The sequence below is a fragment of the Salvelinus namaycush genome, chromosome 1 (assembly GCF_016432855.1).
Source record: "Salvelinus namaycush isolate Seneca chromosome 1, SaNama_1.0, whole genome shotgun sequence".
Lineage (NCBI taxonomy): Eukaryota > Metazoa > Chordata > Actinopteri > Salmoniformes > Salmonidae > Salvelinus > Salvelinus namaycush.
In genome coordinates, this window is record NC_052307.1 from 21,504,833 (window position 1) to 21,530,232 (window position 25,400).

Below are 25,400 nucleotides of genomic sequence, written 5' to 3' on the forward strand. Positions count from 1 at the left end.
GGTCTGGGGTGTCAGACCATCTGAGCTGCTGTGTCACGGCTAGGACTGGGAAAGGGGAGATGCGCCCAGTGACAGACATCATAGGTTGTCCTCGGGATTACCAGGGAGACCTCCCATGACAGCCCCACAAGCTGTTCCTCCAGGTCTGGAGGGGAAGCAGGAGGACTGGGTGTATCTGCTTTAGTATTCACCCCAGTGCCTGCATGCATACCCAGCCCCCATCTTTCTCACACATCACCAACATTCATCAGCCAGTGACAGAAAATGACCATAAAGCAGAATTTACTGCATAATGATGCTCAGAGCACAGGGCAGCCCGGAGAAGAGGGGAACAGAAGAGCGAAAGGACGAGGACATGGTGGTAACGAAAGACAGTAAAGAACGAGAGGAGAGAGAAGGTCAAACAAACTACCCCGTTGAGGGCACATTTATTTTCCACATGAAACAAACAAACATGCAACAAAATCATCCCAATCCAGTAGAGACTGGTTCAGATTCAGAGCCCTTTAATGTCTAGTCAATGTCTCTAATCTTGCCTTTATTTTTTGTCATTCATTTTATTTTACACTTCAAATCTCCATTTCTCTTTGTGTGTTTTATTGAATGTTTTATATGTAATATGTTGCTTCTGATGAGAAATTAAATGTGAATGTTGAACCATAGCCACATGGTTCTCTGACATTTTGTCTGTAAAAAATGGGCATTGAAAATGCAGATGATGACCTGATACATACGATTGATTACCTTTTATGTGAAACAGAGAGGAGCAGCAAAGTGCTATTTCATGCTCATCTCTCTCCATCAAACCCTCTTAAGAGATCAAAACACACAGATAAACAGTGTAGTATGGAGCAGTCCACCATGCCAGTCCACACACATCTCTAAAGACTCCAGAACATTTTTGTCAGCAGACTTGTTGACATCTTGAGTAACATGCACTTCTATGACATTTTTTTTATTTCAGCCCCCAAATGTCTACTGTTTAAATATTTTAGAAGCTTAAACCAAGCATTTTCTCACACACACACACACACACACACACACACACACACACACACACACACACACACACACACACACACACACACACACACACACACACACACACACACACACACACACACACACACACACACACACATACCAATTTGTTGCAGGCATATCTGTGTACACAGATAAGTGCAATATGCCTTTGGATGTTTTCAATATGATTGTGAGGTAAACTCCTCATGAGAAAGGATCCCACACCTAATCAATATATGCTATGGAGAATCGTATGGAATGTTTCTTTAATTACTGTAATATAACAATGTTGCACACTATGATTGCTCAATTGAAAACAATCAATCTTTTAAAAAATACATCAAAAAATATATGTGTTCTCCTATATGGAGCATTTGAGCCATACCTTTGGATCACTGTCTCCTTTGGTCACAAATGGACACGCCTTACAGTATGTTGAACATCCATTCTCCTGTCCCCAACACCTCCTGATCCCTCCTGCTACACATAAGGTACAAATTGGTCGCATATATAATTGCATAAACTCTATTCCGCTGTCCAAAACTAGACCATAAAATGTATGCTCAAAATAAAGCTCCCCATGTACAGACCACTGAAAGTATACGGACTGTATGTACACACCTGAAAAGCTGAGGAGGCCTAGACAATGAAATATTTGATTAATATTACAGGTACATATGTAAGCATTTGGAGACTGGAAATCTGAGCATGATCTGGTATTGAAACATTAACTGAAAACATTTTCCCTGTACAACTCAATGAGTCTCACTTAAAATGGAAAATTCCCTGATAAGACTGAAATCAATTCTTTCCTGCTTTTCCCTATTACGAGGGTGACAAAAAACTTAAAATGTGTCAACTTGCAAAAGGATAAAGAAGAAATGAAAAGACAAAATGCCTCTTGTTTTTCATTCTCACCAGTTTGAGGTACTGACAGTATCCTCCTATTGGTTCTCTTAGGTTATACAAGGTAAATAACAGAACTAGAATTAGAATTCTATGGTCAATGACCCATCTGGGGTATAGGGTCGACGTCATGCTGCTAAACTCCCCCCAACAAATAATAAACAGGGACTTCCTGTACTTACTGAATCCCTCAGGGGCTCCACTTCACAGAATCTACATTAACAACAGCAGCAAACGCTAAGACTACTGCTAATACAGTATAAGACGCTCATAAGCTAGCATACACATTTCAACAGTCCCTGACATACTGGCAAATCACATATGCCAGATTTGATCTACTCATTTTATATGTTTCTGTGTGTGGGCGGGTAGATGTGAATGTTTATTTTCTTATATAGAAGAGTATAAAAATAAATTAAACTTACACCATATGACTCAAATTGAGCATACATGTACATTTAAAGGTAGATCACATCTGCAAATGTATAGATATATACTGTATATATATTTGAAGCAATACAAGACAAGTTTATAAACATGAAAATAAAAAACAGCAGCTATAGTAGCCAATACATTTAAAGACATCTTCCAAAAATGAAAGGATTAATTAAAGAAAACTGCTGTCTCAAAGTGCTACGGAAGACTATGATTCAGTCCAAAATATTCAAAAGCATTTAAAGGATCAAACCCTGTGAACTGGGTGGCACACCATAAAAACCTCAACACGAATCTCTTCTGGATTATACCAACATCTCCACTCATTCAAATTGATCAGATCCTACTCAAGGAGAGAATTATGCAACCTAAAGAAGAACTGTTATTTTAGGTAAAAGAAACATCACAAGATTTCATCATCAGACTTAGGGCTCAATTCAATCTGTATCGTGGAAGTTCAGTGCTATGGCACAATTGAAATGTAAAAGTAATTCTCAATTGAGCCGACAAATGCAGCGTTTACAGTGAAAGCAGTCTCCACAAACACGGGGACATTGCTTTTACATATCAATGGGTTGAATCGAGCCCTAAAACCTTAGAACTCTTTAGCTTATGGGCATAGAATCTGTGGGGATGGAAGGGAGGAGGTAGCAAAGGGAGTGGAAATTCCCAGTGCATCATCAGCTTCACATACTGTACTTTAAAGAACAACATTCTGATAGATCCTACTGTAGAATGAGCTCATCTAGCTGCTGAGGAAAGGGGATACAGCAGTATCAGACCTAAGTATCATACAGCAGTATCAGACCTAAGTATCATACAGCATTATCAGACCTAAGTATCATACAGCTGTATCAGACCTAAGTATCATACAGCAGTATCAGACCTAAGTATCATACAGCTGTATCAGACCTAAGTATCATACAGCAGTATCAGACCTAAGTATCATACAGCTGTATCAGACCTAAGTATCATACAGCAGTATCAGACCTAAGTATCATACAGCTGTATCAGACCTAAGTATCATACAGCAGTATCAGACCTAAGTATCAGAGCCTTCAGAGGGATCAGTGCCTTCAGAGGGATCAAACAGTATTGGGTAGTGGTGGTGGTGGTGGGGTGGGGGTCTGTTGGCTGCAGCACCAGGGAACAGCAGAGGCTCATCATGCATCCAACCCAGCACCGCAGAGCAGAGAGGAACACCAGGCTTGTACATCACAGGTTGTGTGTGCGTGTGCGTGTGCGCATGTGTGTGTGTGAGGGCTGCTCTGCCTACTCTACTGTATGATGGATCTCCTGGAAGAGGAGAGTCATTCTCTGAGGAGGACATCACTCCCTGAGAAGCATGTTCTGCTCCTGTGTTCAAGGTCTAGAGGGCCAGAGAACTTATTAACACCAGAGCACACACTCAAACACACACGCAAGTAGGCACACACACGTGCTGCGAGTGTGATAGATCATGCCAATAACTGGACCTCCTCCGCAGGGAGAATAATAAGGCAGGCTTATTCACAGAGGTCAGCATCATCAATGTGTCAACAAAACAAATGAGGTTAACCTTGGAGTGGAGCAAGGTGTGCTCTACTGCCTCAGTTCTTAACTTACAGGAGCATACCGTTTTAACAAACATCTAACTGGTCGGTTAGATGCTTATGTATGAACCTACAGGTTTTACTTCCAGAGGCATCCTCTCTGGTTGGCACGCCATTAGAATAGACATTTACTGTGAGACGGCTGCGTCCTCAGATCCTCTGACTGGCTCTCTGTCAGGTGGTGCATTTGAACATTCAATAGACTCATTGGCCAATGGCGCAAAGCGCTGTGAAACAGCCCTGTGTAGCCAATCAGAGATGCCCTGTCTCCTTTCTGAGAATCACATAGCCGTGACCGTCCACTCAGATCTACAGACAGCTTTGGTGTGGAAAACCACCAAGCTAAAACTAGCAATAGGCCTCACTTTTAAAAGACTCTCACTAGCAACCACATCAGCATGTCATAAGTTGCACTGTGTAGATTTGGTGTGAATTAGACTAATACAATTCTGATCTGGAATTGCAACCATGCTTTTCAAATTATATAAGTAAATTGTGCATATTAAAATTCTCCTGAAGATTTCCACACAAACACCAACTACAACTTCCCTATTCTTTCAAAAATGCACATCTGAAAAAAGTTGAATAAATGTGGCCAGACATGTAGAGCCTTCAGAGCCCTAGCCAACTGTTTAGCAAAAGTCGCAGTTATGCGGTCAACATTCAATGAAAACTCTGGGCCATATGGTTCGGTGGTGAACATTAACAGACATCTCCTCCAACGCCATGGTGTTAGTACAGAAGAGGAGGTTCAATATCCTGTCTCAGAGGAATCAATGACTGTTGACGTGCATCAATGTCTAAACCCCACAATAGAGCCAGTACACATTGAGATCAGTTTTACATCCTGTCTTTACATTCCTTTAACCTATCAGGTTGAAATTTTGGCAAAAACACACCTGCTCAAGGCATGGACAAAGAGACAGCAGTGGGAAAAGTTTTACAGTTATGTTTAGGTAAATGCAAATAACAGTATAACACAATCATGACGTTATCGTGTCATTATTATGTAATTTGCTATATATTAGTTTGCCCACATACAGAACATGAGGGTCTGTAGGTCTGTTTTGGGTGTGGGGAGCAAAAGACGGTTATCTGGCCTGCATGTTGCCTCCTCATTCAGAGACCCTGTCAGATATAGATATGGGAGGTGGTCCTCTGGGGCCTCTCTGTCCCCCCCTCTCAGTCCTTCAGGTTGTCCTGTCCCACCCCTTGGGCTGACAGCTCTGTCAGAACGTTGTCCAGGTAGTTGGGGTCTGGGTAGCCGTGTCCCGTCAGGTTGGAGCCAAACTCTGTCTTGTGGTGGATCTCATTCCACACCACTGTGTCTGACTCTCCCGTGGTGCTGGACGTGCCGATGGTGAAGATGAGGCGGCGGTCCCACGCCATGATCAGGAGCTTCAGGACCTGGGGAGAGACAGATGAGAGCCCAGGTAGATGAGATACAGCAGCTCACAGTGCACTGTAATCACCATCTCTCTTTCTAGTTCATTCAATGGGGGTATGGAAGGGAATTGGGATACAGTACCTAGTCAGTTCCACAACTAAATGCATTCAACCGAAATGTGTCTTCCGCATTTAACCCAACCCCTCTGAATCAGAGAGGTGCGGGGGGCTGCATTAATGGACCTCCACATCATCGGCGCCCGGGGAGTAGTTGTTGTTGCCTTATTCAAAGGCAGAACGGCAGATTTTTCCACCTTGTCGGCTCGGGTATTCAAACCAGCGACCTTTCGGTTACTGGCCCAATGCTCTTAACCGCTAGGCTACCTGCCTACTACATCATGTATTTTGAAGAACTGTTCTTCCCATATACAGATAGATAATACTGTAAGTCTTACCCTCCTGCCTTTGTTATTGTCTGGGAGGTAGCAGTGCCGGGGGAACCCCCTAGCGCTGAACTTCTTCCCTGGGTTGGGATGCTCTGTGGTCTGGTGAAAAGGACAGAAACAGTCACAACCCCTCTCTTTCTCTTTCAATTAACATTCAGTCAAGAGGGAAATGTCAAAAGTGCCCCCGGGACGAGCTTGTATATTCATAGTCTGACTACTCTGGGGGCTTTATTTGCACTATTTTAAAGCATTCATTTTGGTGGAAATGGACCCTTTCCCCCTTTCATCAAGAAACATGTTCTTTATACCAGCTGTAAAACAACCAATTAACTGTCATGCTGTGTGATGCAGGTCTTATGTGTTGACATGCCACACCATACTCATTGCACTCCACTCTACTTCAGAATGTACTGTATCATTACTATATCATGACTTTCTTACACAGAGTACAGCTGTCAGTGTAGATGTGTTAAAAGGGGGGAGTGAGGAGTGTGAGTGGTGTGCAGGGGCACTGTGAGTGGGCCGTGGCATGTTGTTCTGCTGCAGTGTGGATAACAGGGGACAGACAGCCCCAGCCTCTCTCCCTGCACAGGGATGCTCAGCCTGCTCTTCTGGTAGAAAGGTCACTTTATTGACTCTATTAAAGCTCAGCTCCGCAGAAAGGATGAAATATGCAGCCCTCTCCTCTCCCTGCAAAGAGAGGAGGTGAATCGTTCTCTCTTTCTCTTTATGAGGATGCAGTCACACGGCTTTGGGACACTTCAACCCCCTGAGCAACACGAAACAGGTTATCAAATACCCTCTGAAGCCTCCTCGTCAGACACAGCAGTGTTATAGCACCGTAGATGGAAGAAAATAGACTTAGGAAGGAGAGCCAGTGGATGAGTGGACTGTGTGAGTGTGGAGGATATGAGGGTGGTGACCTGTAGCCCAGCAGGAATGTCATAGACGATGCGGATGGTCTTGTACTCTGGGTAGCCGGGCAGGCAGTGGGGGATGACATGGTACTCCATCTTCCCAGGGGGCTGTGTGCCTGTCTTCTCCCCATAGATAGCCTTACAAGTGGGGCACTGAAGACTGCCATCCTGGATAGGGACAGATTCAATGTTCAATATTCATAACTAATCTAATCAAACAAATGTAATCTAATCTAGAGTTGGTTTCATGACAGCGATCCTTCTTCTGTCCTTAATTGACTTTTAAAATGACCATGAACTGTGTTTAGCTGAGTAAGACCTGCTTCCGATTAGTTTGATCTCAATCTAATCTAATTGTTATCATAGCATACCCCATCACATCAAATGGGGGGTGTAATTTCACCCACTACTTTACAATTTCACCCACTACTATACAATATAATATTATAATACCATAACAAGCGCTGGCACGTATGCGCCTTCTCACCTTGTTGCCATTGTTGTACATGGCAACCAGGCACAGCAGATGGTACATATGCCCACACTTGCCAAGTTTGCCCACCACCTCTGGCTTTATGCCCTTGACACCCTCGTAGCCTGATGACATCACCAGCCTCTCCCTGCAGATGGTGCAGTCCTGGGAAGGGAAGGTGAGTGGGCACCAGTTAGACCATAAGAGCTACTGCATGTTACTGTAGGGTTGGGATGCATAGCAATAATACACTGTATAATGATTACAAACTGTATTAAAACTGTGTACGTGTGTGTCATCCAGGACTCTCCTTACCTCATCAGGGGCTACTTTCACTTTCTCTGTGTATCTCCGCACCACATCCTCTGGGTTTTTCCCTAGCAATCAAACACAACATTGAAGGCATGTGGTTGAAAGGAACAAAAAACACTTACTCACACACACAAGCATTACTCGCAGACAGATGCATATTGTCCTTTGAAGACCCAAGATGACTAGATGGATCTGCATAAGGAGACGTCTATTTGAGCAATAGGTAAACCCAGTGACTGGTCTGGGTCTAAAGTACCATAGCCCTGCTTGATTGTGATGAGACCAGTCCAAGAAGAGAGCGTGTGTGAATAAATACAGTGTGTGATGTTGAAGATGAGGTCACCTTCAAAGTGACACAGAACAATGAGCCATCACCCAATCTCAGAGTGAAACCAAGCTAGCTTAGCTGACAGGAAGAGAGAGAAAGAGACAGAAAAACGAGAGCGACAATGTGAGAAATCGATGGAGAGGGTGAGAGAGAGACCGAGAGAGATGGAGAAGGTTTGAGTTAGGGGAGAGTGGGGTAAGTTGAGCCCTTTTTTAAATTCAGTATCACTACGTCAAGGGAAATATAGTATTCTTTCAGGATGTTGTGTATGCCTGGAAGTAATCAGAATTCATGTAAACAGCAGTTTTGAAAACATAGCTTGGCACAATATACCCTAAGTATGGAGTAAGTTGAGCATAGGTTGGGTAAGTGGGTGATGATGTCCTGTGACAGTGGGTGATGGTGCTAGTAGGTCAAAGTTGAATTCATGGAATGGGGGTGTGGTATATTGTATATCTTAAATGTATACCTACATTCTTTTCAGACATAGATCTATCTGTTCAATATCACTTCCCCTTCCATTTCTTGACCAGTTGTTGTTTCAATGTGACCATCCGTAGGCAAGTTCTCTGCATTTGAGGCTACTAAGCCCATTAAATGGTCTGTGAAATTCTATCATAGCCTCACTTTCACACAGGTACATTCTCGTTATCTTTTTTTCCTTCAGTGTCATTCAGTCTATTTGTTCATCCCTTGCTGCAGCTCGAATTGGACTTCTTCTCTCACTTCCTTGGCTGCTCTCTCAAGAACCTCAAGGGGGCTAGACCCCTGCTTTATGTTTGTATACACGGGGAACGATGATGTCTGCTTTGTAACAATAAAAATGCACTATCTTGAGTCCATATGCATGACACATTGCAAAAATACTATGCATATTATGCATAAAATGGACTAAATGTAATCATTATTTGTATGGGGTATCGTAGCCATTGGCTCAACTTACCCCAAGGCAGTGGTGGAAAAAGTACCCAATTGTCATACTTCAGTAAAAGTAAAGATACCTTAATATAAAATGACTCAAGTAAAAGTGAGTCACCCAGTAAAATCCTACTTGAGTAAAAGTCTAAAAGTATATCGTTTTAAATATACTTAAGTATCAAAAGTAAATGTAAAAGTATAAATAATTTAAAATTCCTTATATTAAGCAAACCAGATGGCACCATTTTCTTATTTTTTTAAGTTACAGATAGCCAGGGGCATGCTCCAACACCGAGACATAATTTACAAAGGAAGCATGTGTTTAGTGAGTCCACCAGATCAGAGGCAGTAGGGATGACCAGGAATGTTCCCTTGATAAGTGTGTGAATTAGACAATTTTCCTGTCCTGCTGAGCATTCAAAATGTAACGAGTACTTTTGGGTGTCTGGGAAAAAGTATGGAGTAGAAAGTACATAATTGTCTTTAGGAATGTAGTGAAGTAAAAGTAAAAGTTGTCATTTCTTTAGGAATGTAGTGAAGTAAAAGTAAAAGTTGTCAAAAATATAAAAAGTAAAGTACAGATACCGCAAAAAACTACTTAAGTGAAAAAAGCAAAAAAAGAAACGTCCCTTTTTCAGGACCCTGTCTTTCAAAGATAATTAGTAAAAATCCAAATAACTTCACAGATCTTCATTGTAAAGGGTTTAAACACTGTTTTCCATGCTTTTTCAATGAACCATACACAATTAATGAACATGCACATGTGGAACGGTCGTTAAGACACTAACAGCTTACAGACGGTAGGCAATTAAGGTCACCGTTATGAAAACTTAGGACACTAAAGAGGCCTTTCTACTGACTCTGAAAAACACCAAAAGAAAGATGCCCAGGGTGCCTGCTCATCTGCGTGAACGCGCCTTAGGCATGCTGCAAGGAGGCATGAGGACTGCAGATGTGGCCAGGGCAATATATTGCAATGTCCTTACTGTGAGACGCCTAAGACAATGCTACAGGGAGACAGGACGGACAGCTGATCGTCCTCGCAGTGACAGAAAATGTGTAACAACACTTGCACAGGATTGGTACATCCAAACATCACACCTGCGGGACAGGTACAGGATGGCAACAACAACTGCCTGAGTTACACCAGGAACGCACAATCCCTGCATCAGTGCTCAGACTGTCCGAAATAGGCTGAGAGAGGCTGGACAGAGGGCTTGTAAGCCTGTTGTAAGGCAGGTCCTCACCAGACATCACCGACAACAACGTCGCCTATGGGCACAAACCCACCGTCGCAAGACCAGACAGGACTGGCAAAAAGTGCTCTTCACTGACGAGTCATGGTTTGGTCTCACCAGGGGTGATGGTTGGATTCACGTTTATCGCCGAAGGAATAAGCGTTACACCGAGGCCTGTACTCTGGAGCGGGATCGATTTGGAGGTGGTCCGTCATGGTCTGTGTGTCACAGCATCATCGGACTGAGCTTGTTGTCATTGCAGGCAATCTCAACACTGTGCGTTACAGGGAAGACATCCTCCTCCCTCATGTGATACCCTTCCTGCAGGCTCATCCTGACATGACCCTCCAGCATGACAATGCCACCAGCCATACTGCTCGTTCTGTGTGTGATTTCCTGCAAGACAGGAATGTCAGTGTTCTGCCATGGCCAGCGAAGAGCCCGGATCTCAATCCCATTGAGCACGTCTGGGACCTGTTGGATCGGAGGGTGAGGGCTAGGGCCATTCCCCCAGAAATGTCCGGGAACTTGCAGGTGCCTTGGTGGAAGAGTGGGGTAACATCTCACAGAAAGAACTGGCAAATCTGGTGCAGTCCATGAGGAGGAGATGCACTGCAGTACTTAATGCAGCTGGTACTGACTGTTACACCAGATACTGACTGTTACTTTTGATTTTGACCCCCCCCCCCCCCCCCCCCCCTTTGTTCAGGGACACATTATTCCATTTCTGTTAGTCACATGTCTGTGGAACTTGTTCAGTTTATGTCTCAGTTGTTGAATCTTGTTATTTTCATACAAATGTTTACACATGTTAAGTTTACTGAAAATAAACGCAGTTGACAGTGAGAGGAAGTTCCTTTTTTTGCTGAGTTTAGTACTTTCAAGTATTTTTACTTAAGTACTTTACACCACTGCCCCAAGGTAAACATTTTGACTATATTAGCCCACACAGCTACAAGGATGCACTTTCATCCTAGGTTTAGGACCTCATATTGTAGATTATAGAGACCTCAACTGATGTATAAAACAGTCTTTTCATTTCACTTTGTAAAAATCTATTTTTTGGACCTAACTTGCATACAACTTTGCCATGTGGTTTCTTCCTTCACAGACTCCATGAAATTATGACCTCTTCCTAAATATTTGGTCACAATTCATTTTGTGTATGGTTTCCTAGAAACAAGGGATGACTCAACTAACAATTTGGCTCAATTTAGCCCACTCTCTCCTATGCATTTTCAGGCACTGCCTTTATAATGGCTTCATTAGCTGGATCAAAGGCCTCTTTAGCCTCCTTTTGAGTGGCAGACAGAACAGGTCAGGATAACCACAAATATCTGTCCTTTTCTGCCTTGCTCCATGTGGGCTATGCTGCATCAACGCAGGAACAATTGGCTTCGACCCATTTATTAATCTGTGTTGTCATCCCATCCCAATGCCACCGCCTGGGTCTAAGGCCGGGGATGGAAGGATAGAGGGAAGAGAGGAAGGGAATAGAGGTGGGGTCTGGGTAAACAGAGTGATGCAGGGCTGGAAAACCCACAGCCTCACTGACCAATTAGGACAAAAACTCGCCCGGGGTCGCCTGGAATTTCCACAGCATCAAATAGACTTTGGTCTAGCGCCATATCAGCTAAAGCCACACATCTCACCACTAGATCATCATCAACCCATCTCACTACAATAGCTTCCTCTTAATTATAGTTGTGGAAAAAGCTCTGTTCATTTCAATGTGGCGGGTGTAACTGTTAGCCCTCCCTTTCCCTTCTTATCCAGAGAAGATATTTACTTTACATCTCAATGTCTCAATAGCATCTGTCTCACGTTCCATGCCAGACCCTTCTCCCCTCCAGTGGTCCTAAGAGTCCTCCCTGTCATACATACATACCTCTCCTGAGGTGCTTCTTCTTGGTCTTGCGGCGGATGCCGTTGACCCCAGGCACAGGCTTCATGTCACTCTTGTTTATGGGCGGCGGGTGCAGAATGGGTTTAGGGGCCCTGGTCAGACACACAGGCAGGCCAGCCGCACACATCAGGATACCTGTCATACCTGGCATAGACACACATGCATACAATAAAGAAAAGAGTCGTGTTAGTTTACTATTATGAGTAAGAATGGATGCGAAAGCTAAAGCACTCAATTAAATGCAGCCTCCGAATTTTTATTTTATTTCTAATTGCAAAAGAGAAGAACAATTACCTGCAATTGCTGGGTGAACTGGTCCAGAGACAGTAAGGTTCTTAACAGGAAGGGGAGGGACCCTACAGAGAGAAAAACTTCCAATATGATATCAGGTTTTCAAAAGGGTAAAAATAATGACACTACAGTTAGTTCACTGTTATTAAGAACTGCACATTCTCAATTAGATCGGCCTCACTTACACAGATGTGGAATATGATGCCATTGTGCGAATAGTCCATGGTCACATGTACTACAGTAGCTATACCACAAACACAGTCAGGACAGCTTGACTCATCTCCAGACTGTTGAACCAGGGCATGATTCAGAACACACACTCCACACAGAGGACGAAGACTGTTGTTTACTCTCAGAGACATCTAAAATAGGAAGCGATAGAAAGCTGTGCACAAAGCATGTGGGTCATGATGAGCCTGTGTGAGTGTGTGTTGGTAAGTCCCTTTTGAGAAAACATGGCCTCAGCTCCAGTCTGGTAATAGAGGGCACTCCCATACAAGGCAGACCAGGCTGCAGAGAAAGGTCACCTGTCAGAGGAGATAGGGTAAGAGACCGCAGACTGAGCTTCTGTTGCTGCTGCTGCTGCTTCTGCTACTCTATGTGAAGAAAAAGAACAACTGATCTGCAGTGATGGAGAGGACCACATAGAAGAAAAGGCAGCCATTTTGATGTCAACACAGCCAAAACAGTTTGAGTGCTTAGACAACGGTAGCAAAGAAAAGAGAGAAACTTTGAATGACTGAATTATTACACTGTATTAACTTACATAGTATTCACATGCAAGAAGCATGTCACTTAATTACAGTAGAATGATATACATTTTCTCAGTTTCCCAAAGGTGTTATGTAACATTAATACCATTGATCTAGGAGATCCCTTCCCCCATCTCTCTGTCTCTTTCTCCTCTATCTCTCTCCAGCACCTCCCTTACAAAATCCCCAACGAGAGGCTGCTTTGATATGAGTAGAGTCCTGTGATCCTGTGCCAGGGGATCCCTTCAATGAACTCTGGAGAAATAAAAGGTCCACGTGACCTGGACACTCTGGGTCTGATCTGCCTTATCTCCACTCACTCTCAGGGGAACTATTGTAGTGCTACGCAGGGCCAAGCCACAGAGTAGTAGAGTAGAGATTTGAAGCTAAGGCCAGGGTATTGACCTAAACTATAGCATTGATGTACGCTACCATTCAAAAGTTTGGGGTCACTTAGAAATGTCCTTGTTTTTGAAAGAAAAGCACATTTTTTGTAAAATGTGGTCAGAAATACAGTGTAGACATTGTTAATGTTGTAAATGACTATTGTAGCTGGAAAATGGCCCATTATCAGCAACCATCACTCCTGTGTTCCAATGGCACGTTGTGTTAGATAATCCAAGTTTATAATTTTAAAAGCTAACTGATCATTAGAAAACCCTTTTGCAATTATGCTAGCACAGCTGAAAACTGTTGTTCTGATTAAAGAAGCAATAAAACTGTCCTTCTTTAGACTAGTTGAGTATCAGGAGCATCAGCATTTGTGGGTTCGATTACAGGCTCAAAATGGCCAGAAACAAAGATCGTTCTTCTGAAACTCGTCAGTCTATTCTTGTTCAGAGAAATGAAGGCTATTCCATGAGAGAAATTGCCAAGAAACTGAAGATCTTGTACAATGCTGTGTAGTACTTCCTTCACAGAACAGTGCAAATTGTCTCTAATCAGAATAGAAAGAGGAGTGGGAGGCCCTGGTGCACAACTTAGCAAGAGGACAAGTACGTTAGAGTGTCTAGTTTGAGAAACAAACACCTCACAAGTCTTCAACTGGCAGCTTCATTAAATAGCACCCGCAAAACACCAGTCTCAATGTCACCAGTGAAGAGGCGTCTCCGGGATGCTGGCCTTCTAGGCAGAGTTCCTCTGTCCAGTATCTGTGTTCTTTTGCCCATCTTAATCTTTTCTTTTTATTGGCCAGTCTGAGATATTGGCTTTTTCTTTGCAACTCTGCCTAGAAGACTAGCTCCCGGAGTCGCCTCTTCACTGGTGACATTGAGACTGGTGTTTTGCGGGTGCTATTTAATGAAGCTGCCAGTTGAGGACTTGTGAGGTGTTTGTTTCTCAAACTAGACACTCTAACGTACTTGTCCTCTTGCTAAGTTGTGCACCAGGGCCTCCCACTCCTCTTTCTATTCTGATTAGAGACAGTTTGCACTGTTCTGTGAAGGAAGTACTACACAGCATTGTACAAGATCTTCAGTTTCTTGGCAATTTCTCTCATGGAATAGCCTTCATTTCTCAGAACAAGAATAGACGGACAAGTTTCAGAAGAAAGTGCTTTGTTTCTGGCCATTTTGAGCCTGTAATCAAACCCACAAATGCTGATGCTCCAGATACTCAACTAGTCTAAAGAAGGGCAGTTTATTGCTTCTTTAATAAGAACAACAGTTTTCAGCTGTGCTAACATAATTGCAAAAGGGTTTTCTAATGATCAATTAGCCTTTAAAATGATAAACTTGGATTCGCTAACACAATCTGCCATTGGAACATAGGAGGGATGGTTGCTGATAATGGGCCTCTGTACGCCTATGTAGATATTCCATAAAAAATCTGCCGTTTCCAGCTACAATAGTCAAATAAAACATGAACAATGTCTACACTGTATTTCTGATCAATTTGATGTTATTTTAATGGACAATAAATTAGCTTTTCTTTCAAAAACAAGGATATTTCTAAGTGACCCCAAACTTTTGAACGGTAGTGTATGTCAGACAGCTGTGTGCATGTGTGGCCCATGTATGCTTGAAAGACATATATAATTCAGGCGTTTCATGGAGGGTGTTGTTTGTGATTAAACAACTCATTCTCACCAGGAGAGAGCAACATCCAACAAGAGCCCTTAGCGCTCTCACACGCACGTGGAAGTGCTACAGCATTTGTAAACATTACATGTTAACACCATGAGATCATTCAACCATATAACCTCTTGCTGAGCAAAAACACGCAACAGCATTCCTTGCTACATTTTATTTCAAAATATGGGAAGCTAATAACTCCAACTTTAAGCTTTTAACAAGACCCTTGAGTTCTTCTGGGGCCAGTGACCTGGTCCTTCCTGCAGCTGCAGCTGGGGCTCATACGTTTGGGCCACTGCTGACCTACATCCTCCCTCCACCCCTTCACCAGGGCCATGGTCACGAGTCTACAGCTGCTAACCTAAAGCCCTCACACTTGCTCCTAAGATCTACTGAACATTTAGTTGTATTTACATATATTACTAAGGCTGCTGGTCAGATTTTACCAGGAGGAAGTACCTTACAAATGTACAGTATAGGTACACATGTTCACTGAACACATATGCGTGTAGGCTACAGTATTGTAGGCGTGTTGTCGTATTCCATGATTTAGTAAGGACCCATTAACCTTTTTATCGCTTTGGTTCCGTCCACCCTTAGCACTCTCTTCATTCTCTGCTCTCTCTTCTCCTCACCTCTCTCCCAGACTGACTTTCCAGCCTGACTTGAGCAGGACTTAATTAAACTGAGAGCAATGTGATTTCCTCCCGATAGAGACCAAATTAGGCCCAGTTAGAGAAATGCTGACGGAGCCCTTATATCTCCTCATCTGTTTATCATGCACCAGGAAGACAGGGGGAGGAGGAGAAGAGGAGAAAACTCAAAAAATGCTTAATTTTATATTGATGTGATGGAGGACTGGGAGAGGCAGGCAGGCCCTGCCCAGGGAAAGAGAACAGCAGGAGTAATGCACTTCCCAAAGCATCCCAAAACAGACAAATAAGCAATAATGACACAGAGCATCTCTACAATTTCATCGGTTTGGTCTGGATGGGCCTTCATAATTTATTCAGTTATTTCTCCTTTAATTCTATCTAACGGAGACAGGGCTGAGGGCTCCAGTGGAGAGCAAAGCAGTGCAGTGGTTGGGCTGTGTAATCCCTACTGCGTCCCCTGACCTGTTCTCATCAGATAGCTAGCTCTCCAGCCTGAACAGTCCAACCGTTAATCAATTAACAGAAGGAGACATGAGCACCAAAACAAATCCTACTCACTCAGCCAAGGGCAGAGAGCTGGGCAGCATAGTACCTTTAACTGCTTCATAATTAAATGAGCTAGAAGTGCAAGTATAAAGGATGTCTCTTACCATGCCTCCTCCTTTGGTGTCTTCATCTTTAGAACACACACAAAGAAATAAAAACAATTCTATCTTTTAGACAGCACAAACAATCTCTGGGTTTATCTGTGTTCTCAAATGGGGAAGTGAATGGAGGAAGTTGAGATGAGGAAGTGGCTTGCTGATGTTGAAATGACAAAAATCACCTGCTAACTGTCTCTTTGTCAAATTCACATTCCAGAGGACTGGAGCAAACTCTGCAAGTGTCTCTGCAACTCTGTGCTCTGTACACTGCAGATAGACAGAGAACCAGAGGCCTTGTTCATTAGGAACTATCCCTCTAACATTTAATAAGGTGATATGCTCCTTATTATACTAACCACTAGGCTACCTGGGGTGGCAGATAGCCTAGCGGTTAGAGCGTTGGCCTCTGTACGCCTACAGAGGCCCAGATCAAATCTCAGAGCCGACAAGGTAAAATTCTGTTGTTCTGCCTGTGAACAAGGCAGTTAACCCACTATTCCTAGGCTGTCATTGAAAATAAGAATTTGTTCTTAACTGACTAGTTAAATAAAGGTAAAATTAAAAAATATCCACTCTAGTTTCTTCCTGTTTGGAAGAATAAGTTACTAGTAGGGTTGTTTTTATACGTTGATTTTATACATGTTCTGACATTTCTTATTTAGGTGCAGAAGATCAAGCGTAAAGGCCCATTGGAAAGTGAATTGCAGGTGGCAACCATTGGAAACCCATATGAAAAGCAAATGTGAAATGTCAAGACAGACCAGTAGGGGGTGCTCTTTACTCCCCCTCTGATATTCACGATGACGTCACAACAACCACAATGTTCGAGTAGAGTGAAACTAAGCCTGAAATGATCCGGTAGTAAACGAGTTAATTAAACTACCTTATGATCATCTACATGTTACCACAAGGTTACTATTTCAACTGCATTCTTTGTCATTGGCGACAGAGGTGTTTTACTGTTATCTGTCCATAAATGCACTCGCTGAAATGTGTGAGGGTATTCACGTGTCTGTCTGTGAGGGTATTCACGTGTCTGTCTGTGAGGGTATTCACGTGTCTGTGTGTGACGGTATTCAAGTGTCTGTGTGTGAGGGTATTCACGTGTCTGTGTGTGAGGCTATTCACGTGTCTGTGTGTGAGGATATTCACATGTCTGTGTGTGAGGGTATTCACGTGTCTGTTTGTGAGGGTATTCACGTGTCTGTGTGTGAGGGTATTCACGTGTCTGTGTGTGAGGGTATTCACGTGTCTGTGTGTGAGGGTATTCACGTGTCTGTGTGTGAGGGTATTCACGTGTCTGTGTGTGAGGGTATTCACGTGTCTGTGTGTGAGGGTATTCACGTGTCTGTGTGTGTTGTTGTTAACCACACACTTCCTTTGTGTGTAGAGCCACTTGCCTGGGAAACGTTGTTCTCCACCTCACCCCTTTCTCTCTCTGTCTCTCTATCTGTCTTTCTCACAGTCTCCCCCACAGCCTCTCATAGTTCCCTCCTGCCCACTGCACAGAGAGGTGAGAAACGAGCACTCCATCCACTCCAGGCCTCTGATTTGATAGGGCCCTTCTAAATCACCACAGGACTTTTCAGCTGTTACACACACACACACACACACACACGCACACGCACACACACACACACACAATAATACACTCCTGCCTGTTTCACACGCTCAGGTGAGCTAAGGGCAATATCAATCTGCCACATGTCCACTCAGTGATGTGCTTCCATGAGCTGCCAACACCACACATTCCCTTACACAGAACTGGGCCTTGTGAAGTCAGTGTGTCTGCCTGAAAGACAGTATCATTTCAACGTATACTGTCTAACTGTTTCTCTCCCCATCAGCTGTGAGAAGGAAATGGAATTAAATTAGTTCACCAGCGGGTTTATTTTGGTAAAGAAAACAGGATAGGGACTGAGGTATCAGTTCCAGCTCTAGATACTACTTTCCTTCAGTACTCTTCACTGAATCACTCTCAGGTCAGATCGCTCTGCTCAAGCTCCCATTTTTCCCTGATCTATTATTCATCTCTCCCCAGTGTATCTCTGCCTCCACGGCAAATGGGTTTCCACAGCTACACCGGAGCACAGCTTTACACATGGATACACACAGGCGTACACTTCCACAAGAACACGCACCTAAACACACACACACACACACACACACACACACACACACACACACACACACACACACACACACACACACACACACACACACACACACACACACACGCACGCACACGCACACGCACACGCACACGCACACGCACACGCACACAGACAGAACAGAACAGAACAACCACCCAGTGCTTAGCATCGAATAACACCACTATGTGGTAGAAATGAACTGGGTAAAATTAGAGGCACAGAGCAGATAACAGCTATTCAGAGTCTATTGAGGCAAGCGTAAGCTTATTATTCAGGACAACCATGCTAAGATTCAAATGTGGAGCAGAAGGAAACAGTTCCCCACACTCCCCAGTGCAGAAAGAGATGAGAGACGAGAAAGTACAGAGAGGAGAGGAGAGAGAAGATATGGGATAAAGAGGAGAGATGAGAGAGAGGCAGCTGAGGCAGTATAGCTGTCAATGACCTGGAGCTCCCTCTGCAGAGCCATTGATCCCCCAGTTAACAAGAGGTGCAGAAAATCAGTAGACACACAACAGAGAGATGGGGGGGGGGAGAGAGAAATAGTGACACAACACAATGCACCAGACACATACACTATATGCCAGCAGAGGTATTGTAAAGCTGTACAGCAGACAGGTAGACAGACAGAGCAAGATGGTGTTATTTTTCCTTTTATACCTTTAATTGCTTTCATCTATTGTCATCGAATTTAAAATGCATTCCTAGTGCATTTGTGTTATTCTCATGTTCTGTTTTGCAAATCTGTAGTGGAATGTAATTCAAATGAATGTCATGGTTACCCTGGTGGGATGGCTCCTCTGGCAGTGCCCATGGAAATGCGCTGGGTGCCCGGCCGGTTCAAGTTGTTCTGCCCATTGATGATGGCATGGTGACTGTGGGAGTGTGCGTGGGCGTGGGAGTGGCCATGTGCAGGCGGAAGGGACGGCAGCGCCGGGGAACATGGGAAGTTGGCACTAGACAGGAGAGACTGCACCTGTTCAGCTTTGGCTTGGCCTCCTCCTGCGCTTATGTTGTTATGTTGTATATTATTGGTCCCGGCACTAGATGTGGGGGACCAGAGGGTGGTTCCAGCGAAGGTGTGCGTGCCTGTAGCCCCCGAAGGCCCCGTAGCCCCACCATACAGCTTACGGTGCTGAGAGGCCAGGATGGCGTTGGAGGCAGCCCGCGTGCTGTTGACCAGGATGCACTGCTGACAGGAGCAGGGCTGGCCGGAGCTGGCTCCCACGGGCCAAGACTGGGACTTGGGGATGGAGCCCATGATGAGAGGGTAGGCTAGGTCCATGCGTCGGCGCAGGCGGCGTTTCCTCTGGCTCTGCCGGTTGGTCTGGACCATGCTGTTGAAGTCAATGAGGTAGCAGAAGCCCAGAGAGGTCAGGTCCAGCCAGGGGTGCTGCTTCTCATAGGCGTTCTGGATGGTCACACAGATCTCCATGTCGTAGGGCGTCCAGGAGCCGCTGTCGTTCTCCCATTCCCACACCACACCCTTCCCAGGGGCCGACGACGGCTCATAGAAGTTCCTGTGGACCGGCCTCATGGTGCCTGGAGGAAGAGAGGGAGGATAGGAGGTAAGCGGAAAGGGAATAACTGTACGCATCCATCATAGATTATTCACATACCAAGATATCAAACCACTTTTCGTTTAAATCATCATGCATTTAAATGTATAATTCATTGAATAAATTGGCCACGGAAGCTTCAAAATCAAAAAGCAACCCAGATACTAATATGTGAAAATGACAGACTGTCATGAATTCTACAGGTCTCTTTGTTGAGGAAGGGGAAGGGGAGGGGGAGACGGAGGTGTACCTCTGCCCCTCTGCTGATGGGCCCTCAGCCCCCACCTCCATTATAACACAATTATTGTGGTCACATGGGAAATCAGGACACCTCTCCCCATCCATCTCCTGGCTCTCCGGCGAGGAACAACAGAACCCTTCCCCCATTTAATTTAACGGCTAAATGCACACTCCCTTGCAGGGTAGCACCGGGGTGATAATGGAAGGATGAAGGTGTGTGTAGTGGGGCTGGTGGGGATGGGTGGGGGTCAGTGTTGGTAACCCCCCAGTCATACAGTCCAGCACCACAGGCTCCGGAGAATAAAACGCATCAGCAGAATCAGCAGCGCTGACCTTGAATTCCTGCCGCAAACTGTGGTAAAGGACTTGGCTTGGTGGCTGATTTCATTTGGAAGGCTGCTGAAAACCTCTGCACACAGACACACACACACACACACACACACACACACACACACACACACACACACACACACACACACACACACACACACACACACACACACACACACACACACACACACACACACACACACACACACACACACACACACACACACGAGAAATACAAATCTGAAAAACACGAACATGAGCCTAACATGCAGATTTACACTCTCTAAAAAGAGTGTGTTCTCAGGTCTCTGACCCAATAACTGGCTGTGCAGCAGCTCCACACTCTCTTGTTAAATGGTAAGTTAACACTAGCCTTATAAATATTTGATTATGTGGAGACTTTATTAGCTGTGCATCAATTTAGCTTCACCAACTAATGGTGAGTAAAAATAAACAGTCCCTCCCTTTAAGAGACAATTAGCTATTCATAGGCCGTAACAGAAGCTAATGTAAAGACAACGCTGTAACGAAATATACTTAACAAAAATATAAACGCAACATGCAACAACTTCAAGTTGAAGCTACAGTTCATATAAGGAAATCAGTCAATTGAAGAAAAAAAAAATGAGGCCCTAATCTATGACTTTCACATGACCAGGAATTCAGTTATGCATCTGTTGGTCACAGATACCTTAAAAAAAAGTAGGGGCGTGGATCAGAAAACCAGCCAGTATCTGGTGTGGCCATTTGCCTCATGCAGCGCAACACATCTCGTTCGCATAGAGTTGATCAGGCTGTTGATTGTGGCATGTGGAATGTTGTCCCACTCCTCTTTAATGGCTGTGAGAAGTTGTTGGATATTAGCGGGAACTGGAACACACTGTCGTACACGTCGATCCAGAGCATCCGAAACATGCTCAATGGAGGACATGTATGGTGAGTATGCAGGCCATGGAAGAACTAGGACATTTTCATCTTCCAGGAATTGTGTACAGATCCTTGCGACATGGGACCGTGCATTATCATGCTGAAACATGAGGTGATGGCGGAGGATGAATGGCACGACAATGGGCCTCAGGATCTCGTTACGGTTTCTCTATCCATTCAAATTGCCATCAATAAAATACAACTGTGTTCTTGTCCGTAGCTTATGCCTGCCCATACCATAACCCCACCGCCACCATGGGGCACTCTGTTCACAACGTTGACATCAGCAAACCGCTTGCCCTCACAACGCCATACAAGTGCTCTGCGTTTGTGAGACCGGTTGGACGTAATGCCAAATTCTCTCTAAAACAATGTTGGATGTGACTTATGGTAGAGAAATGAACAGTAAATTATCTGGCAACAGCTCTGGTGGACATTCCTGCAGTCAGCATGTTAATTGGGCACACCCTCAAAACTTGTGCTGGGGACAATAAAAGGCCACTCTAAAATGTGCCGTTTTGTCACAACACAATCCCACAGATGTCTCAAGGTGCACCTGTGTAATGACCATGCTGTTTGATCAGCTTCTTGATATGCCACACCAGTCAGATGGATGGATTATATTGGCAAAAGAGAAATGCTCACTACCAGGGATGTTTTTGAGAAATTAGCTTTTTGTGCATATGGACAATTTCTGGGATCTTTTATTTCAGCTCTTGAAACATGGGACAAACACTTTACATGTTGTGTTTATATTTTTGTTCAGCGTATATAAATGGTGACATGCCAAATGGAGGGTTGATTGTAAATCATGTTTCCTTGGTTATTAAAGCTAACTACCGTCAGAATATGATGAAGGTAGGGTCATGACACTCCCATGAGAAATAACCCCTCACTAGGGTCAACTTTTGAATACATTACCCCATCCTATTACAGACTATAAATCATATACATCACATGTAAACCCCAGGATATAACCTGTCAAAAGAAGAAACATGGGAATGTCGAACAGCCAAGAGCCAACCCTCTAATTAAATGACTGATTCTGGTCTAGTGTTTGTTTTCTATGCTGTGGTATTGACTGGGGTTAGCTAGGGCCTTAAGGAGAAAGTGAAGGTCACATGGAACCAAAACAGGAAGCTCCACTCACAAATAGCACAAACAACCTCCTCACAGTACCTCATATGGCTACCTGACCCATGTAATAATTTTCTGTTGTATATATAACGGGTCGAGCCCAAAAGCTGAGGCAGAGTTGTTGATCCTCTCCGTGCGACCCAGCCGACCCTGCATGCTCTTCCTGACAGGAAACGGAGAGAGAGTGGTCACTTCCTGTCTGACTCTATGTGCTTTTGGCAGCAGTATCTCCCTTCCTGGAGTCTCTCCTCCTCTCCCCTCTCCCCCCTCCTCATGACATCCTCCAGCTGTCCTTGCCCAACACGACAGCGGTCCCATTGGGTGAGGAGTAGTGGCTGTGTGATGTATCACTGTGTCAAGCCTCACTGTGGGACTCTAACCCTAGCTCAAACACGGGGTGAGTTGATGGTGAACTAAACTGTTAAGACTCATTCCACTAGTTCTGGAAAACTTAGTGGCTTCCTGATGATCTGTTCCCTCCCTGACAGAGTCTATCATTCACCTCTCTGTTTAATGGGGTTGTTTTGCCTTGAGTTGAAGACAGGTCAGTCTGATTCCCTCCCTTTGTCTTTCCTCAGGTAGGACATGTAACAAGACTGTCACTGCATCCTTCATTAGATAGCCCCCCAGATAATACAACAGGCCTCCTAAAGGAAGTGAAAGCAGATGCAATGTCACTGGTTCTGATATTATCGTGTCTTACCGCAGACTGGCTGTCATACGTGTTTGCTGTTTCCACAAAACAGAGGACCAGTTACATCATCTGCAGGGCAGTTAAATCATCATAAAAGCTTAACTCTTGGGATACACAGCAGCCATACTTTACAACCACTGAACAGAATCAATAGCATAAAAAAATATTTATACAGTGCTGTGAAAAATAATTTTCCCCCTTTCTGATTTTCTCTATTTTGGATACTGAATGTTATCAGATCTTCAACCAAAACCTAATATTAGATAAAGGGACCCTGAGTTTACAAATAACCAAAAAATTGATACTTAGTTTATTTATTTAATTAATTTAATTCATGCAACACCCAATTCCCCTGTGTGAAAAAGTAATTGCCCTTAAACTGGCGTGGCAGCGTAGCCTAGTGGTTAGAGTGTTGGACTAGTAACTGAAAGGTTGCAAGATCAAATCCCTGAGCTGACAAGGTACAAATCTGTTGTTCTGCCCCTCAACAAGGCAGTTAACCCACTGTTCATAGGCTGTCATTGAAAATAAGAATTTGTTCTTAACTGACTTGCCTAGTTAAAAAAAATAAAACACCTATGACTGCAACCAAATGCTTCCTGTAGTTGTTGATCAGTCTCTCACATTGCTGTTGCATGCAGAACTGCTTTAGCTCAAAGACATTTGTGGGTTTTCAAGCATGAACTGCACCTCAACATCTCAATTAGATAGAGATTAGGTCTGGACCTCAAATTTGTTTATTTTTAGCCATTTTCATGTAGACTTGATTGTGTTTTGGATCATTGTCTTGCTGCATTACCCAGCTGCGCTTCAGCTTCAGCTCACAGATGGATAGCCTGACATTCTCCTGTAGAATTATCTGCTGTTGAACAATTCATAAAAATCGCCACCGGACAATTTACATTGACCCCCTCCCCCCTTGTACACTGCTGCTACTCGCTGTTTATATTTGTTACCTATGCATAGTCACTTCGCCCCCACCTACATGTACACAACTAGACTGTACCCCTGCACACTGACTCGGTACCGGTGCCCCCTGTTGTATATGGCATCGTTATTGTTATTCTTTTTGTGTTACTTTTTATTATTACTTTTTATTTTAGCCTACTTCTTCTTGAAATGCACTGTTGGTTAAGGGCTTATAAGTAAACATTTCAAGGTAAAGTCTAAAGTATTCGGAGTTTGTGGCAAATAAAGTTTGATTTGATTTGATTTTTTTTGCCTTTACCTCCCTTATCTCACCTCATTTGCTCACATTGTATATAGACTTATTTTTCTACTGTATTATTGACTGTATGTTTGTTTTACTCCATGTGTAACTCTGTGTTGTTGTATGTTTCGAACTGCTTTGCTTTATCTTGGCCAGGTCGCAATTGTAAATGAGAACTTGTTCTCAACTTGCCTACCTGGTTAAATAAAGGTGAAATAAAAAAAATAAAAAATAAAAATGGGTTGGACTCGTCTCCTGTCTTATGCCATGCATGATTGTCTTAATTTGAAGCTGTAATCCAGACTGGTGTTTTCTACATCTCCTTAGCTATCATACTCGAATTCCATCATACTTGAACTGCACTGAAATCAAAAGTTTTATGTAACTGGGTTTCCCTTTCTAGTCCGTACTAGTTTTCAAGCCCTGCCACATCCGACGAGAGTCAGAGCCAGTGTAGTAGAAATCAATCTTAATCCTGTATTGACGCTTTGCTTGTTTGATGTATACTGGTAAGATTTTCAGATATTATATTTGACAGAAAGTGGTTTCATTTCAAGTGTACTGTTAGCTAGCTAATGTTAGCTGGCTGGGTTGCTAGCTAACATTGTGTATGATCTTATTCTTATTCTTCTCAGACACATTTGCTTGACTAGTTATAGCCATAGAACCTGGTTGGTAAGCTACCTGCAGATTCATGCAGGGTAGTAATGTCATGAGTTGTGATAATGATCCATTGTTTAGCTAGCTAGCTTGCTACATGTCTTAACAAAAGACTCCACTCTAATTTAAACAAAGTATTTTCATTTCAAGTTAAAGTGTACTGTTAGCTAGCTAACTAACGTTAGCTGGCTGGCTC

General features: G+C 43.7%; 1 protein-coding gene across 2 annotated transcripts in view; it reads right to left on the bottom strand.

The window, feature by feature from the left end:
• Nucleotides 1–1,097: 1,097 nt before the first annotated feature.
• Nucleotides 1,098–25,400, bottom strand: part of LOC120064518 (E3 ubiquitin-protein ligase DTX1-like) — a 60,847-nt gene continuing 36,544 nt past the window's right edge. The window contains exons 2-10 of one of the 2 annotated variants that reach the window (XM_039015228.1): nucleotides 19,424–19,989; nucleotides 19,230–19,297; nucleotides 12,174–12,235; nucleotides 11,862–12,023; nucleotides 7,493–7,554; nucleotides 7,193–7,342; nucleotides 6,712–6,873; nucleotides 5,798–5,887; nucleotides 1,098–5,363 (exon numbers count right to left, since the gene is read on the bottom strand). In XM_039015228.1, the coding sequence (XP_038871156.1) occupies nucleotides 5,139–5,363; nucleotides 5,798–5,887; nucleotides 6,712–6,873; nucleotides 7,193–7,342; nucleotides 7,493–7,554; nucleotides 11,862–12,023; nucleotides 12,174–12,235; nucleotides 19,230–19,297; nucleotides 19,424–19,989 (1,547 nt within the window). In that variant the 3' untranslated portion in view covers nucleotides 1,098–5,138. Of the gene's footprint in view, nucleotides 5,364–5,797; nucleotides 5,888–6,711; nucleotides 6,874–7,192; nucleotides 7,343–7,492; nucleotides 7,555–11,861; nucleotides 12,024–12,173; nucleotides 12,236–19,229; nucleotides 19,990–25,400 lie in introns of both variants that reach the window. The other variant, XM_039015149.1, reaches the window with a different exon arrangement.